General features: G+C 36.4%; 1 protein-coding gene across 1 annotated transcript in view; it reads left to right on the top strand.

Annotated features, from left to right (window-relative positions):
* Positions 1-17,055, top strand: part of MRTFB (myocardin related transcription factor B) — a 166,359-nt gene that overhangs the window by 47,239 nt on the left and 102,065 nt on the right. Inside the window, exon 3 of the mRNA XM_036280915.1 lies at positions 5,725-5,787. Coding sequence (XP_036136808.1) covers positions 5,725-5,787 — 63 coding nt within the window. The remainder of the gene's footprint in view (positions 1-5,724; positions 5,788-17,055) is intronic.

Raw genomic sequence — 17,055 nt, 5'->3', positions numbered from 1 at the left:
TTGATCCAGCTCACCACATTCTCTTGCAAGAATGTTCTCTTGAATATGTATGCCTGAATATAAGGTAAACTCAAATATAAGGTGGTCTCCCCTTATAAACTTTTAGGGAGATAGATGAAATGGTACAAGTTTTAATTTATTAAATTTAAGTCACATTTTATGGAGCAGTGCAATAATGTAGAAGAATTGTTTTATCATCCACCCTCATATTTCATGAAACCATCTTGCTCAAACTCTATCCATGAATCTTTGTGGTGTTTTTATCATCATTAGAACCTCTGCATCACCTATCTAGCATGAAAATCCAGAGTGCATCTTTATTTCTGTCTCTTTTGTTTGAGTTACAACAGTTTTTGAATACATGCATGATCTGACACTGAAGATTTTATGTATAAACCACAAGTACCATTTACAAAACAGTGGCACTGCAGTTTTTTGGTGGTGTTTTTTATGTTTTTTTGTGTGTGTGTTTTTTTTATGTCTTATAGTTGTATATTTATAATCTCTATAACATTACTCATGTTTGATCTGTGATTGGTTATAACATTTTTAGGGCTATAGTTTCTGTTTCTGAATTTAATCCTTTTTTTTGAGTAGTAATACATTGATTCATACAATTAAAAAAAGTAATGGGTACACAGTGAAAAGTAGGTCACCCTCCCAGTCTCATCTTTTAGCTACCCAGTTACTTCACCAGAATTAGCAGCTGTTAACTTGTGTCCTTTCTGAGAGAATACTATTTGATGACTTTTTTAAAAGCATTTTTGAAAGTCTTCTTTGTAACAACATCCAACTCTTTGAATTTTAAGGTTATAACCTTGAAATAATTAATGTATTAATTTTCTTCTTAAACTTTTTTTCTTCTGATTCTATTAAGATATTTCTGTAAATGTCCTAAAACCAGCTTTTAATGAAGTTGATTTAAAATTTTTAAAATTCAATTTATTGGGATGACATTGGTTAATAAAACTTTATAGGTTTCAAGTGTACAGTTCTATAATACTTCATCTGTATATTGCATGTGTGTTTACAACCCAAAGTCAAATCTTCTTCTGTCACCATACATTTGACCCCCTCTACCCTTTACTACCTCTCTCCAGCCCCCTTTCTCTCTGGCAAGTATCATACTGTTGTTTGTGTCTGTGCGTTTTTGTTTGTTTATTTGTCTTATTTGTTCATTTGTTACTTTTAGTTATATATCCCACATATGAGTGAAACACGTGGTTCTTGACTTTTTCTGTCTGATTATTTTGCTTAGTATGGTATTCTCAAGATCCATTTGTGTTGTCAAAAATGGCAGTATTTCATCTTTTCTTATGGCTGAGCAGTATCCCATTGTATATATGTACCACATCTTCTTTATCCAATTATCTATAGAAGGACACTTCAGTTGTTTCCATGTGTTGGCCACTGTGAGTAATGCTGCAGTGAGCATAGGGGTGCATATATCTTTTTTTTTCATTCCTCACCTGAGGATATTCTTCCATTCATCATCAGATAGAGGGAGGAGGGAGAGAGAGAGACTAAGAGAAACATCGATGTGATAGAGCCACATTGACTCTTTGCTTTCCACACGACTGGACCAGGGCCAGGGATGAACCGAAACTGAGGCACGTGCCCTTGACTGGAATCAAACCCATGACTCATTGGTCCCTGGGCCGATGCTCTAATCACTGAATCATACCGGCCAGGACTGCATATATCTTTATGAATAAATGTTTTCAGATTTTTTTGGTAGATACCCACAAGACAGATTGCGGGGTCATGTGGTAACTCTATTTGTAATTTTTTGAGGAACCACCATATTGTTTTCCATAGCCAAAGCATTTTTCTCAAATACTTTTTTGTTTAATATTAAGTAAATGAAAGAGCATATCATAGTATGGGATATTATGGAATGACTCGAATATGAGAGAATCTCTTTTTTTTCTAACATGTGACTTCAGGAATTTAAAATCTTTACCTTATATTTGGGCATATACTCCAATTTTAGGATTATGATATATTAGCCTAATTTACATATACATTACAAAGCATGTATGCAATCCTTGTCCAGGTACAGTATCAGAAATGTAGGTTTTTGATGCAGTTATGTGAGTATAGTAGAACCACATCAAATAATACATAGATGGAAGAACCATAACTTTCTTACCTTAATGATTTTTTTCAAGTTTATTCTTCATTTTTAGGTCTTCTTAATGCTTTGTTTAAATGATACTATATACAAAATGTAGGTATTAGCCTAAAAATTAATACAAAGTACAGTTTAGATATTTTGAGATAATCAGGTTTAGATATTTTCTTGATGATTGTGTTTTGTTATTTCTAAGTATTTGAATTTCACTTGTTAGAATTACTTCTTTTATGGTGAGGGAAAATGAAGACATTTCAATTTGGGTTTATTGTGTAGAAGGATTATGTCACCAAATAGTTTATAAGTAAACTTTACAAGAAAAGCAAAGTTGACATTTACATAATGATTCCAGGATCTCCCTTTTTAAAAAATTAATATTTATGTTGGCAGTGGTAGTAGAGTGGCAGAGTATTCCCACTACTAGAGTAAACATGAAGGATGCTTAATAAAGATAAGCTAGAGTTCTCCTTTACCCATGAACATGTCCAAAATAATTCTATAGTCCATGGCTCTTCAGAAGTAAGGCAACCATTTAGGCAATGAACTTTCCAACAAGTGAGTCTTTCAGAAAAGAAAGTGAATATACAGAAACACATAAATGATGTACCTTTACTAAGACATTACACACAGAGAGATATTGAGCTTTGACATTTTATACACACAGTAGACTCGTTTTTATGTTTCAGTATTAATATTCCTTCAGATGGTGGGAATAGAAGGGAAATCAGTCAGGGGGACAGTTAGTTCTTTTACTGTTTAAATAGGAAAATCTCAGGTGCTATAAATTGAGTATAGCTTTATAAAAGGAGTATAGCTTTTAGAAAGGCGAAGTTGATGGAAAGGACATACCTGAAAGTTGCGGCTCCTTTCCTGGGATCCACACCTAGCTGAGGTCATTTGCAAGACTAATCTGTGCGGGTTGGTGACTATAAGCTTTTAAGTCATTTTCAGCAGTATCATATAATAAGTGGATAAGCTGACCTAGATCCCCCTTTTATAAAACTGTTTGGTATTTCAGTACTTCTTGATATGTCTCTGGAGATGAGGCTCAGTCAGGTTAGCATGGCCGCAGACACGCTGCAGGCCAGCTGTCGGTAGTTGTGTCAAGTATGAGGAAAACAAGCGTTTGCCACCTTCTCTCCCTATATTAACCAACTCTTTGAAACTGTATACTGTGACATGGCATGTTTTAGACCTCAGTGAAGAGGAGAGACTTATTTGTTACTCTTACTTTAAACTTTGGTATTACTGGTTACTATGGTTATTAGATTTTTGAGCTTATAGTCCCATCTTGAAAAGTTTTTTAAAATATCCATCCATTAAATTTATCACATTGAAAAATTTTAGACCATTTCTTGTTCTTATTACAAAGAAAATAATTTATTCAAAAGTCTGTAGCATACAAGGGAATACAAGGTGGCTCTTTGTGTTGGATCCAATAGTTATTAATACATTTGCAAATAGTCAGATGAATTTGCTTCACCTTGGAACCCAGCCAAACAAAACTGCCTGCCTTGTACCTTGGAAAATAAATGGCACATGTTCACAGTGGGTCTTTTTGGGGGGTTTTCCTTTGAAAACATTTCCCCACTGCTCTTTAACCTATTAGGCTTACTGGCAGTTCAAAGGTGATGAGCATTTGTCTTGAGCACAACCATGATCCTTAGAATGTACAGGAGCTGGTATGGTCTAGTGGAGATTGGTGAGGGAGAGAGAGGATATGGTTATTTGTCTCTGGAGCAGACATCCAGGCATAAATTTCTCATAGTGTCATAAATGGGAGAAAAATAATTAAAGGCTAAATAGCCAAGAGAAGGAACTATGGATTCTTGCTTTTCCTTTCTATGGCTGGAGGTAATAGAAATGAATAATTTTCTGTAAAATTGGCTTTACTGTTACCATATTTAGGATCTTAAATATTTCAAATAATTCTTAAAGATATTAATTAATATCTTCATACATTTACATAATTTATTTTCCTGCTTTCAGGAGTTACTTAATAATATTTAGACTTAAGAAGAGAATTATATGCTCCTTAAATATAATTTTCCTTAGTTTTGAATATTTTTTAAAAATTAGGCTTTAGGGCTTATACTTACCACAATTATAACGTTTAAAAGCCAACTATAAACCTCCTGACAACTGCTAAATGAAATTCTTGATTAATTGTGGCAGCTCTCATACTGTTTTTGTTTGACAATCTCTTGAACCCTTCCAAATGAAAAAGAATCCATATAAGTAGCTTAAAGGTGAGGTGCTGTCTTTCACAATGGGCTTTATAAAGTCTGTTATTAAATATTTTGTTTCACAATGTAAATAAGCACCTATAACGCTGTCCACCTTCCTTTTTCTACTCTGGGTTTCCTATTTAAATAGGTGTGCAGTTACTGAGGATTTAGTTTGCTTCAGTGCATTGCTGAACACACCCAAGCACTGTGTGTGTGTGTTGAGGGAGGGAGGGGGTTGAGCATTAATTTACAGTCTGCCATTTGTAGCTGGTATGTTCAGGACACTAACATAGGCGTGTTTTGATTATCGCTAGAGGGGTAGATGAAGCGTATGGTTTCAAAAGTTCATCAGCAGACCCTGGCCAGTTTGGCTCAGCGGTTGGAGCCCTGGCCTGTGGTCAGTTCCCACTAAGGACATGTACCTCGGTTGCAATTTGTCCCCGCCCCTGGTTGGGTCGTGCAGGTGGCAACCACTCAGTGTGTCCCTTCACATCGATGTTTCTCTCCCCCCCCATTCTTTCTGAACAAAAAATGGAAAAATGTTTTTGGGTGAGGATAAAAAATTGAAATATGTTAAAAAAAAAAAAAAAGTTCATCAGCAGGACCATAGGTCCCAGTTATGTAACAACCCAAAGCCTCATTTTGAATTAGTCAGTCTTTAAATTGTGTCCTCTTGCAGAAATACCCTTAGAGCATCAGCAATTAACATACTTATTTAAAAGTAAGATTTAGAACATAATAATTAGCAGTTTAATCCAGCATGAGACCATGTTATCTTAAACTTATACAAGGCTTTTCTAGAGTTACTAGTCTGCTGTTTCTCAGGAAGCAACTTTAAAAGGTAACATATAAAATATAGTGATTAGTTAATAAATATTACTCAACTGTGATCCTCACTCCCACCCCCTACCCCAGCTCCTTAGACCTTTTAGGGATACTTGGAATTGAATAGTTAATTTATAATTGAATAATTGAATCAGAGCCTGTGCTGGGCCAAGAGTCTTTGTTAAATTTAAGTCAGCACTCTTTTTACTTATGTCAGCCATTTAACCCGACCACAGTCACATTTTCTAGCTAAAGGGAAAAAGAAAGGCTAGATATAGGCAATGTACTGGGAAAAAAGTAGTCCATGATTATTTTTCTTCCTTTGTTATTTTAAGATATCTGTAATAAAGTATTATTGTGGCAGAAAGCAACAAGACATATTTTGGTATAACAAATGTATTGGAATTTTCTCTTGGGTTTGTAGTTAATAATCACCCATACTAATTAGTAAATATCATATCCAGTGTTTTTCTAACTCCTTTAAATTAATCCATATTGTTGGCTACCCTCACCTGCTGCCCTCACTATTATTAACAGGAAGTGTAGTCTTTTGGGAGTCAGGACTCCAGTCTCCTCTGCTGACTCAGTCTGTGAGCATGGGTAAGTCTCAGAAGCTCTCTGTGTCACGGTATGCTTACTGTAATATCCATGTGGTAGCTTTCAGCCCATGTGTCTTTCTCTGGCTGCCCTCCCTCATTACATCACGTGTTCTTATATCTGATTGTCACTTTTGCCTTGTGCTAGTCATTGGGCAGCAGAAATAGAAAGAATGGAAGATAACTTCATCTCAGTTAACTGATAGCATTTTCCATAGATAGGAATTAGTAATGTCACTGCTTATACGTTCCTCACAGGTATATTATTAAACATACATGCCAGCTCGCTCAATTAGTCAGACATTCTCACATATTGAAAAGGAAAGAGAAATTGACTAAATTTGTGTTATCTTCAAACATAATGTATCTAATTTAGAATATGCCATACATGCCCTGGCTACTTTGGCTCAGCAGTTAGAGCATTGGCCCTTGAACTGAAAGGTTGCAGGTTAGACTTCCCAGTCAAGGGCACATATCTGAGTTGTAGGTTCAGTCCCCGGCCTTGGTCAGGATCCTTCGGGGGGGCAGCTAATTGAGGTGTATCTCTCGCATCGATGTTTCTCCCTCTCTCTCTCTGCTTCCCTCCCTCTTCTTCCTTCCCTCACTCCTATCCTCTGCTCCTCCCTTCCCCTTTATGTAAAAATCAATGGAAAAATATCCTCAGGTGAGGTTTAACCAAATATATATTTATATAGACAGAGACTATGCCATATCTTCCTATTCATGATTTTTAAAAGTTGGCAGGTATGTGTTAACATATTTATAATAGCATCAGATTATCAGTTAAAAGACAGTATTTTAGCTTTTTTTCCTTAAGCCCAAATTATTCATGGTTTTGGGTTTTTTTTTGGTCATTTATGTTGTTACTTTCATTAAGATAATGTTAATAGTTGGATGTCTGTTTTACCAACTTAAATTTTTGACATACGACCTCTCTGTTTAATAAGAATATAACAAGAAAAGCAAAAAGTCTGCTTCACAACTTGCAATTGGTTCTTCTAGGCTATGTTTAAGAACTAACAAATGTTAGAATTAGTCAGTACTCTGCAGATTTGAGATTTATAGCAACAAACTAGGAGATCCTCTTTGATAGAAGCCTTGATCCTGACAATAAGTTAAGAAGGGTATCAATTGGACTGCTTGATCTAATCACATCATGTATTATATAAAAGAAAAGTTTACCATATCAGAATATTCAGCTCTCCCTAAATATTAAAAAAAATTCAAGAGTAGAAATGGGGATGCTTTTTATTTTTCGAAAACATTTATTGAATGATCATTGTATCTGTTAACTTAAAAGTAATTCTTGCCCTGGCCAGTTTGGCTCAGCGGTTAGAGCGTCGGCCTGCGGTCCGGAGAGACCCAGGTTCGGTTCCTGCTAAGGGCACGTACTTCGGTTGCAGTTTGTCCCCGGCCCTGGTTGGTCGTGCGGGTGGCAGCCACTCGATGTGTCCCTTCACATCGATGTTTCTCTCTCTCTCCCCCTTCCTCTCTCTCCCTCCCACTCTATCTGTACAAAAAATGGAAAAATATCCTCGGGTGAGGATAAAAAAAAAAAAAAAGTAATTCTTAGTTTTTTAAGCCTCTAATACAATATTGGTAATGCAAAATGTAGTGTATTCTCATAAAGTTGCTTGACACATAGATATTTGAAAGTAATTCCCTCCTCTGTACACAGAAATAATTTAGAGATGATTCTTGCAGATAACTGAGAGGAAAACCCCATAGTTTTAAAGAAAGAGGGCTACAGAGTCCAGCCTAGAGCTTCTCCATTGCTCTGGTGTGTGGTGCCAGGCCACACAAAGCCTGCCGCATCTATAAATGGTGGTCACGTAGATGTATCTCAGGGGTTATTGGGGGATTAAATGAAATAAAGCGTTTATAGTAACCAGCATGTCATTAGTACACGTTACAGTCAGCATGCTTGATGTAAACCTGCCATGGGAAGGCGCGGTGGTCTCATCACCAGCTCGCGAGCCACCCTGTGCAAGTCTGGACCCTGGCCACAGCGTTACCAGTTATGTGAATTTACATAAGTTAGGTGTGTTTTCTTTGCCTCGATTCTTTATCTGCAAAACAGGGATCATACTAACGCCCACTTCTTAGGGTTGCCGTGAGGATTAAATGAGTTCATCTAAGTGAAGTATTTAGAACAGTGTAGGCATATAATTAGCACACTGTAACTTTTTTATTAGTATGTATATTTTGACAATGAAGCATTTCAATTCATACAGTGAATATAGTTTTTTAGGGTTCCACCATGGTGTTTTATAACTTCGTGTTTCTTTCAGTAATCCCAGCAATTTTTGCCCCTATTTTCACAAGTTGGTTTTTTTTTCCTTAAAGACGTCAGAGTGACATGCAATTTCTTAATGTCTCACTGTGTACCTTTATAACATTTGAAGAGCAACTTATCTGATGAGAGCTGAGAAGGCAAATGTAGTAGGCACTGATTTCCCATGAAGTTCGTCTTTCTTGTTGGTACTGCCAGTTCCCACAATCCTAGCATTCCCTGGGCATCAGTCAGTGTCTACAAGGAATGATTTTCAAATATTAAAGCATGTGAAAAGACAAACAGGCCAAAACTCAGAGCTCTCTGGGGACTATGACCTCCAAAACAGACTCCGTTCTGACATTTTCACAGGCTGCTTGAAGGAATTCCAGCAGGGTCATTCTATTTGGTAAACTCCTAAACAAACCCTCTGTCATCAAGGACTGATTTACAGATTTTTCTCCTTATGTACATGTTCTGAAGAGATTAAGATAGTAGATATGGTTTCTGAGACTCTTTTAAGGCATTTGATGTATACAATAAAAAACACAGAAGACTTTTGGTATTTTCAAGTAATAAAACAGTTATTTGTTAAGTTGAAAGAAATGTCTTGCTCTGTGTTGTCTTTTAAATTATTTTTCTTTTTGATTTCAAGAAATCTATGTTATAACTCTATCTCTAAGTTAAAATTTTTCATTATTAACCCAATTACTTAACAAAGAAATAGACTAAATTCAGAAACACTCTTTTACCAAACAAACATACATGAGAATATGGATATGATTACTTGTTTCACTATGACCTTTGGGACATGTGGAAACAAACAGTTCTAGTGTTGTAGGATAGTCTGAAATATTGGTGTGATGGCAGTTGTTTAGATTAAGCATTAAGGTTACTGTGGTGAGGGTAGATCTATACATTGTTTTTCAATTAATCTGAATCCTCTAAAAATATTTTACTGTGTATTATTTCTTTAGAAAAAAAAAAGAATACACTCCTAAAAATAAATGAGAAGGTCAGAACCCAAGAGATTGGGAGCCTGGACAACTTAAGGAAATGGGTAATTAGGACTTCCTTGGTTTATAGTTGGCCTTAAATGCCACAGTCTAATGTCTGTGAGTAGCATGTATGAAGTTCCAGAGGTGAATAGCATTCCTCATTTGAAAGGTCAGGTTTGTCAGGGAATTTTGTATGGTTTGTTTCCTTCTACGCATGTTTCTTTTCAATGAGTTAATCCTTTGGATGAATGTGCAAAGTTTTAGCTATTGAAAGAGTCCTTACACAATGAAGTATCTTATGATTTGATATCTTACTCTGTTGTAGGATTATAATACATTTTGAACACATTTAAAAATGGGACACAGTCAAGTAAATTGATACCTGATCTCAGTCAAACCTTTCAAAATCAGTAGTAAAAATAAAACTTGTTTTATTATATATATTCTAATAACTTTTCAGAAATCTGGTATATTTCATTGTCTCTTAGTAAAATAAAATGGAAACAAATGTAAAATAATCTATGACAAATAGCTATTGAATATATTAAAGATTGTGTGGCTCTTGATGTATAAAATATATATGATGAAATATATATATATATATATATGTTACTATTTTCTCAGGCCGAGAATAACAGTGCTTTCTCATATTGAGAGCATATCTAGTTAAAAATGTAGATATGCTCTCAATATGAGAAAGCATTACTTTTCTAACATAGATTTTTCTCTCTCTTGCTATCTATTACTATTAACTAGTCTCTTCACTTTTCAAATAAATGGAATCTGGTTAAATGACAACTAGCTGATAACTAATGAAATCTCTGGTTGTATAAATGTGTGCTTGTTTCTTTGTGCATAGAAGTAGAGTAGCTGCTTGATTGATTGCTGAATGCTTTCTGAACACTCAACAGAAACAGAATGCTTACACTTTCAAAAAGTTTAAGATTTTATTTGGATACCCAAATGTTATAAATTTGGAGAATTTTCCAGATAGAGGAATTTAAACTTAACACTAATCAGATCAAGTTAGGACTGAACAAATTGAAATGTAAAGAAATCCAAGCCCTGGCCAGGTAATTCAGTTGGTTAGAGCATTGTCCCATGCACCAGAGTTTCAGGTTTGATCCCGGGTCAGGGCACAAAGAATCAACCAGTGAATGAGTAAATAAGTGGAACAACAAATCTCTCTCTCTCTCTCTCTCTCTCCCCCTCCCCCTCCCTCTCCTTATCTCTCCTTTCCTCTCTCCCATTTCCTCTCTTCAAATCAATAGATTAGCCCTGGCCGGTTTGGCTCAGCGGTTAGAGCGTCTCCCGCTAAGGGCGCGTACCTCGGTTGCAGTTTGTCCCCAGCCCTGGTTGGTTGTGCCGTGGCAGCCACTCGATGTGTTCCTTTCACGTCGATGTTTCTCTCTCTCTCTCTCTCTCTCTCTCTCTCTCTGTTCCCCTCTCTCTCCCTCCCATTCTACCTGAACAAAAAATGGAAAAATGTCCTCCGGTGAGGATTAAAAAAAAAAAATCAATAGATTAAAAAAATTTTTTTTAATCCAAGAATTTAGTTTTAAACTTTGAATTTTGGAGTCCAGTGGTTTTAGACAGTACAATTGGCCCTTGAACAACACAAGTTTGAGCTGTGTGGGTCCACTATATGTGGATTTTTTTTTCCCCAATAAATATGTAGTTGGCTCTGTGTGTCCCCAGGTTTAGCATTATGGATTCAACCAGTTGTGGATTGAAATTTCCTTTCTTCTGTCCTTCCTTTCTTCCTTTGATCCTCAGAAACATATGTATTTGCTTTTGAATCAACTTTATAAAAGAATCCTTGAAATATTATCTCCCCTAGTGTGAATATGCTTATAACTATTACATCCTCCCCCTTTTGTTGAATTTATTGGAGCGACATTGGTTAATAAATTATATAGATTTCAGGTGTATAGTTCTGTAATACATCAACCATATATGTTGTATTGTGTTCACCACCCCAAGTCAGTTCTTCCATCATCACTTCCCTTCTTTACACTCTTCTACCCACCCCCAACCTCCTTCCCCTCTGGTAAGCACCATACTATTGTATGTGTTTGTGAGCTTTTTTGTTTTGTTTTGTTTTGATTAATCCCTTTACTTTTTTCATCCAGTCCCTAACCCCTCCCCTCTGACAGCTGTCAGTTTGTTCTCTGTATCTATTTTGTTTGTTTATTTTATTGATTAGATTCCACATATGAGTGAAATCATATGGTACTTATCTTTTTCTTACTGGCTTATTTCACTTAGCATAATGCTGTCCGGGTCCATCCATGCCATTGTAAAGCATAAGGTTTCCTTCTTTTTTATGACCAATAATATTCCATTGTGTATATGTACCACAGCTTTTTGTTTTGTTTTGTTTTTGTTTTGTTTTTTATCCTCACCCGAGGATATTTTTCCATTTTTTGTACAGATAGAGTGGGAGGGAGAGAGAGGAAGGGAGAGAGAGAGAGAAACATCGACGTGAAGGGACACATCGAGTGGCTGCCACCCGCACGACCAACCAGGGCCGGGGACAAACTGCAACCGAAGTACGTGCCCTTAGCGGGAACTGAACCCGGGTCTCTCCGGACTGCAGACGGATGCTCTAACCGCTGAGCCAAACTGGCCAGGGCTGTACCACAGCTTTTTTATCCACCCATCCCCTGATGGACACTTGGGCTCCTTCCAGATCTTAGCTATTGTAAAGAATGCTCTAGTGAACATAGGGGTGCATATATTCTTTCGAATTAGTGTTTTGGGTTTCTGTGGATCAAAATCTTCTATCCTCTTTTGGAAATCCACAGATACAGAGGGCCAACTTAAGTTATATGCAAATTTCCAACTGCACAGGAGTCAGAGTCTCTAATCTCTATGTTGCTCAAGGGTCAACTGTACTTTGTTTTCTTCACCTGTTACACTTTTAAGGTGTACTCTCTCATGAAAATCTATACATTTCTTAAATGACCATGAATGTTTCATGTACCCTTGAGGATATGATAAATGTCAATTACGTCCAGTTGGTGTATAAGGTTGTTCAAGTCTTACATATTTTTATTTGTTTTCTTTTTACTTGTACTGTCAATGACTTAAGAGTTATGTTGAAAACCCCACCTACTATTGGATTTGTTTCTCCTCTCAGTATTGTTTTCCTTCCTGTATTTTGAAATTCTATTACATGTTCTTAATGAATGGACTTGTTTACATTAAGAAATGTTCCTCCATCCTTGGTAATGATTATTCTACTAAGAAACCTTGATAATGTTTGATAGTAATATAGCCACCCTAAGTTTAACATTGCATGATAAATCTTTTTCCAGCTTTTACCTTTAACTCATCTCTACCCTTATATTTAAAGTACATTTCTTTTAGAAACATAGAACTGGATCTTTTGTTTAAGTCTTGTCTGACAATCTGTCTTTCCATTGCAGTGTTTAGGTTGTTTGCATTTAAGGTAATCAGTGATATGTCTGGTATTACTGTCTGTCTATTTTTGTGTAACAAATTACTTCATACCTTAGTAGCTTAACACAGACGCATTTATCACATCACAGTTTCCATGGGTCTGAAATTCAGGCACAGCTTAGATAGGTACCTCTGCCTTAAGGTTTCTCACAAACCTGCATTCGGGTGTCAGCCAAGGCTGGGGTTTTATCTGAAGTTCCACTGGGAAGGATCCACTTCTAAACTTACATTGTTCTTGGTGAGATTCAGCTCCTTAAGGGTTTTTGGACCCTCAGTTCCTTGCCACGCAGGCCTCTGCAACATGACAGTTTACTTTAGTAAAGCTAGAAAGAGCAAGTCTGCTAGCAAGATATAGTAGCACCTCTTTGCAATATTTCCTCAACGTTGCCCAATTTTATTGATTAGAAACAAATTACTCACCTGGCCAGTTTGGCTCAGTGGTAGAGCATCGGCCTGCAAACCAGTGAATCAGTCTCAGGTTCAATTGTGGCCAAGGGCATGTACCTCGGTTGCAGTTTGTCCCCGGCCCTGGTTGGGGTCATGTGGGAGGCAGCCACTCGATGTGTCCCTTTCACATCGATGTTTCTCTCTCTCTCTCCCACTCTATCTGAACAAAAAATGGAAAAATGTCCTCAGATGAGGATTAAAAAAAAAAAGAAACAAATTATTCAAGGGGGAGAGGATTCTATAAGGCCATAAATACCAGAAGGCAGGGATCAATGGGGACTCTCTATTGAGTTTAAATCTGCCCTTTTAGGGGGAGGGTATCAGTGAGGGAAAAAGGAGAAACATCTGTAACAAAAATAAATTAATTAAAATTAAAAAAAGAAAAGAAAACTTGAGTTTTGGCAAGAAAAAAATTTTTGTCATTTTGCCGTATGTTTATCTAATCTCTTCTGTTTCTTTATTTCTCTTTTCTTGCCTTTGTAAAGTTAATTTTTAGTACAGTATTTCATTTCACTATTTTTACATCTTATTAACTATACTTTCTTTTCCAAGAATTCACTGATCTTTTCTAATGTAGGCCTAATAAGCTGCTAATCCTGTCTCATAAAATGTTTATCTTAGATATTATATTTTATCTCTACAAGTTTCATTTTGTTCTTTTCTGCATTGTCCATTTCTCGTGATTATATACATGTTTTCCTTTAAATACTTGTACATAGTATAATAGCTGTTAGTAGTTCAATTTTTAATTATTTTTGGTCATTTCTCGGTCTGTTTTTATTGACAATTTTTTCTTCGATTAAAGAGACATTTTCCTGCCTCTTGATAAGTAGTCCAGTAATTTTGGGGGAATGTCATATTGTGAATGTTACATTGGTGAGTGGCTGGTTTTTTCTTCTGTGGTATGCAGGTGTAAGAAAGAAAGATCTCTTATCCTTTGAGACGACATGGAGGGACCTGGAGAGTATTATCCTAAGCGAAACAAGCCAAACAAAGAAAGACAAGTGTTACATGATCTCACTTATTTGTGGAATATAATGAACATAGCAGTCTGAGGAATGGGGTAGTCCCAGAGACATGGAAGTGGGGTACAGACTGGCAATCCCCAGAAGAGGGGGTGGTGGGGGAGAGATAAACCACAGAACTTATATGCATGTGTGCATGAACAGTGGACATGGACAACAAAGCTGGGGACAGGGTGGGGAGGGTGGGAGAGGGGGGATCAGTGGGGGAAAAGGACAAACATCTATAACAAAAATAAATTAATTAATTAAAAAAAGAAAAATAATAAACCATGAAAAAAAAATAAGACACTATCAAATACATGGAAAGTAAGACTAATTATGTTCTTGAAAATTAGAATTGTTAATATATACTCATACTGTACACTTTAGATTATATTTGTTTTTTTATCAAGTAAGTTTCATGTATACAATTGCATTTTATTGGTCTGAATGTTTGAAAACATAAATATTTGAATTAATGTGTAAAGTGGTTTAGATATGCTAGTGCAGAAACTTTTCCAGTAGAATTTTTATTTATTTATTTATTTTTATTTATTTTTTTTTATCCTCACCCGAGGACATTTTTCGATATTTTGTTCAGATAGAGTGAGAAGGAGAGAGAGAGAGAGAGAGAGAGAGAATCATCGATGTGAAAGCGACACATCGAGTGGTTGCCACCCACACGACCCAACCAGGGCTGGAGACAAACTGCAACCAAGGTATGTGCCCTTAGCGGGAACCGAACCCGGGTCTCTCCGGACCGCAGGCCGACGCTCTAACCGCTGAGCCAAACCAGCCAGGGCTAGAATTTTTATTTTTAAGCTATACACTCTTTATAAGATGGTGTCCCCCACCTTTGCTTTTTAAGAAATATAATCATGTAAATTATACTACATATATAGCAGTTCTTCCTTTCCATGGTTTTAGTTACCTGCAGTCAGCTATTACCCAAAAATGTTAAATGGAAAACCCCAGAAATAAACAATTCATAAATTTGAAATTGTATGCTGTTCTGAAATCTCACCCCATTCCCTCTGTCCTTCCTAGAATGTGAATCATCCCTCTGTCCAGTGTAGCCACACAGTATACGCTCCCCACCTTTTAGTCATTTAGTAGCCATCTTGGTTATCAGATCAACTTTTGCAGTATCACAGTGCTTGTGCTCAGGTAACTCTCATAGTAGCCTAATGCAATGTCACATCACCTACATCATTCATCTCACTCCATCTCATCACCTAGACATTGTATCATCTCACATCATCACAAGAAGGGTGAGGACAGTACAGTAAGGTAGTTTGAGAGACCACATTCACATAACTTTTATTACAGTATATTGTTATATTGTATGATTCATTATTGTTAATCTCTTACTATGCCTAATTTATAAATTAAACTTTATTATAGTATGTATGTGTAGGATAAAACTTAGTATATATAGTTTTGTACTGTCCATGGTTTCAGGTATCCACTTTGGGTCTTGGAATGTGTCCCCTACAGATAAGGGGTTGGACTACTATATTATGATCTTCTCACAAAAACAAACCACTCTTTTTTTGTCATTTCCTTCTATGATATAATCAATTAACACCTTTTTTTTTTTTTATCCTCATCCGAGGACATTTTTCCATTTTTTGTACAGAGTGGGAGGGAGAGAGAGGAAGAGAGAGAGAGGGAAACATCGATGTGAAAGGGACACATCGAGTGGCTGCCACCCGCGCGACCAACCAGGGCCGGGGACAAACTGCAACCGAGGTACATGCCCTTAGCGGGAACCGAACCCGGGTCTCTCCGGACCGCAGGTGGACGCTCTAACCGCTGAGCCAAACCAGCCAGGGCTTTTTGTTGTTTTTTTAAGGTCCACCTATACACAAGGCACTGTGTTTGATTTTCTGTGTTTCTGCATATTACACATCCCTCTCCCTTTAGCACACAGTAGGCCTATAACCTAAATTGGTAAATAGCCAAGTTAAAATACTAAATTCTACCAGTAGAGAGGTTTTGCCCCCTGAATGGATAAAGACATTTTATCTTATGAGATAGGTTTTAATGGTTTTCACTTAAACTGAGGGTCTCGGAAATTAAATAATGCAAGGACAAGCTGCTAAAAAGGAACAAAGTTTTAAAGATTTGCTTGGCTCTAAGGTTACCTCTGAGGTTATAAAGAGTACTATTACAACAGGAAAGATAAGCTTTATTTAGAAGAAAAGAGGGTTAAAATAGAGTTAAAATCTATTTTAAGATAGATTATACAAAGGTATAAATGTAACCACATATGAAACAAATTTAAATGTTAAGATTTTGCTTGAGCGTAATTTTACTTAAAAAAACCTGTTGACAAGATATTTTATAATTACCACCAACCTCATTGAATTTGTCAGAATTGCCTCCTGCATACGCAGTGGGTGCTAAATGAAGTTTATTCATGTGAACATTCATACAAATAAAGACGCACAGCCAAGCTCATTATTCTCTTCTCACGTCATGTTTCACTTTGCATTCCTCTCAGATGTCTTTCGTTACCATGCTAGGGAAAAGCACAACCAAGCACCTTTGTCTTTTAGAAGAGAGAACTTGAGTCAATTTTGTGTCTCTATTCATTCTAACCTAGTATTTTTTAAGGTACTTAGCCAACTGAATGAAGATATTTGATAAATTCCTCTAGTGAATGGTGTTCATTTTGTAATTTCTAACCTTTTAAACAGATTGTTTTTAGATTTGTTAATAAAATTGAGAGCCTAGTAAGAGATCATCCTGTTAATGGCAATTTATTTCATAATAAGGTATTTGACATTTAAAGACTAAAATAAAAATCTACTCTTACTTGTTCTATAAATGTATCTTTTCTTTAGAAAAAATTAGAAATGGACATTTTTCTCTAATTTATTACAATTAGGAATTGTCTTTTTACATGTTCCTTTTAACTCCTGAACTTAGAGCAATTTATTAACCTTTTTATTTAAGAATCATTTACATGCCCTGGCCGGTTTGGCTCAGCAGTTGGAACGTCGGCCTGCGGTTCAGAGAGACCCGGGTTCGGTTCCCGCTAAGGGCACATACCTCGGTTGCAGTTTGTCCCCGGCCCTGGT

Source organism: Molossus molossus, unplaced genomic scaffold (genome assembly GCF_014108415.1).
Source record: "Molossus molossus isolate mMolMol1 unplaced genomic scaffold, mMolMol1.p scaffold_m16_p_3, whole genome shotgun sequence".
In the NCBI taxonomy this organism is placed as follows: domain Eukaryota; kingdom Metazoa; phylum Chordata; class Mammalia; order Chiroptera; family Molossidae; genus Molossus; species Molossus molossus.
The sequence above is the reverse complement of the archived record's forward strand: the minus strand, read 5'-3'. Positions and strand labels throughout refer to the sequence as shown.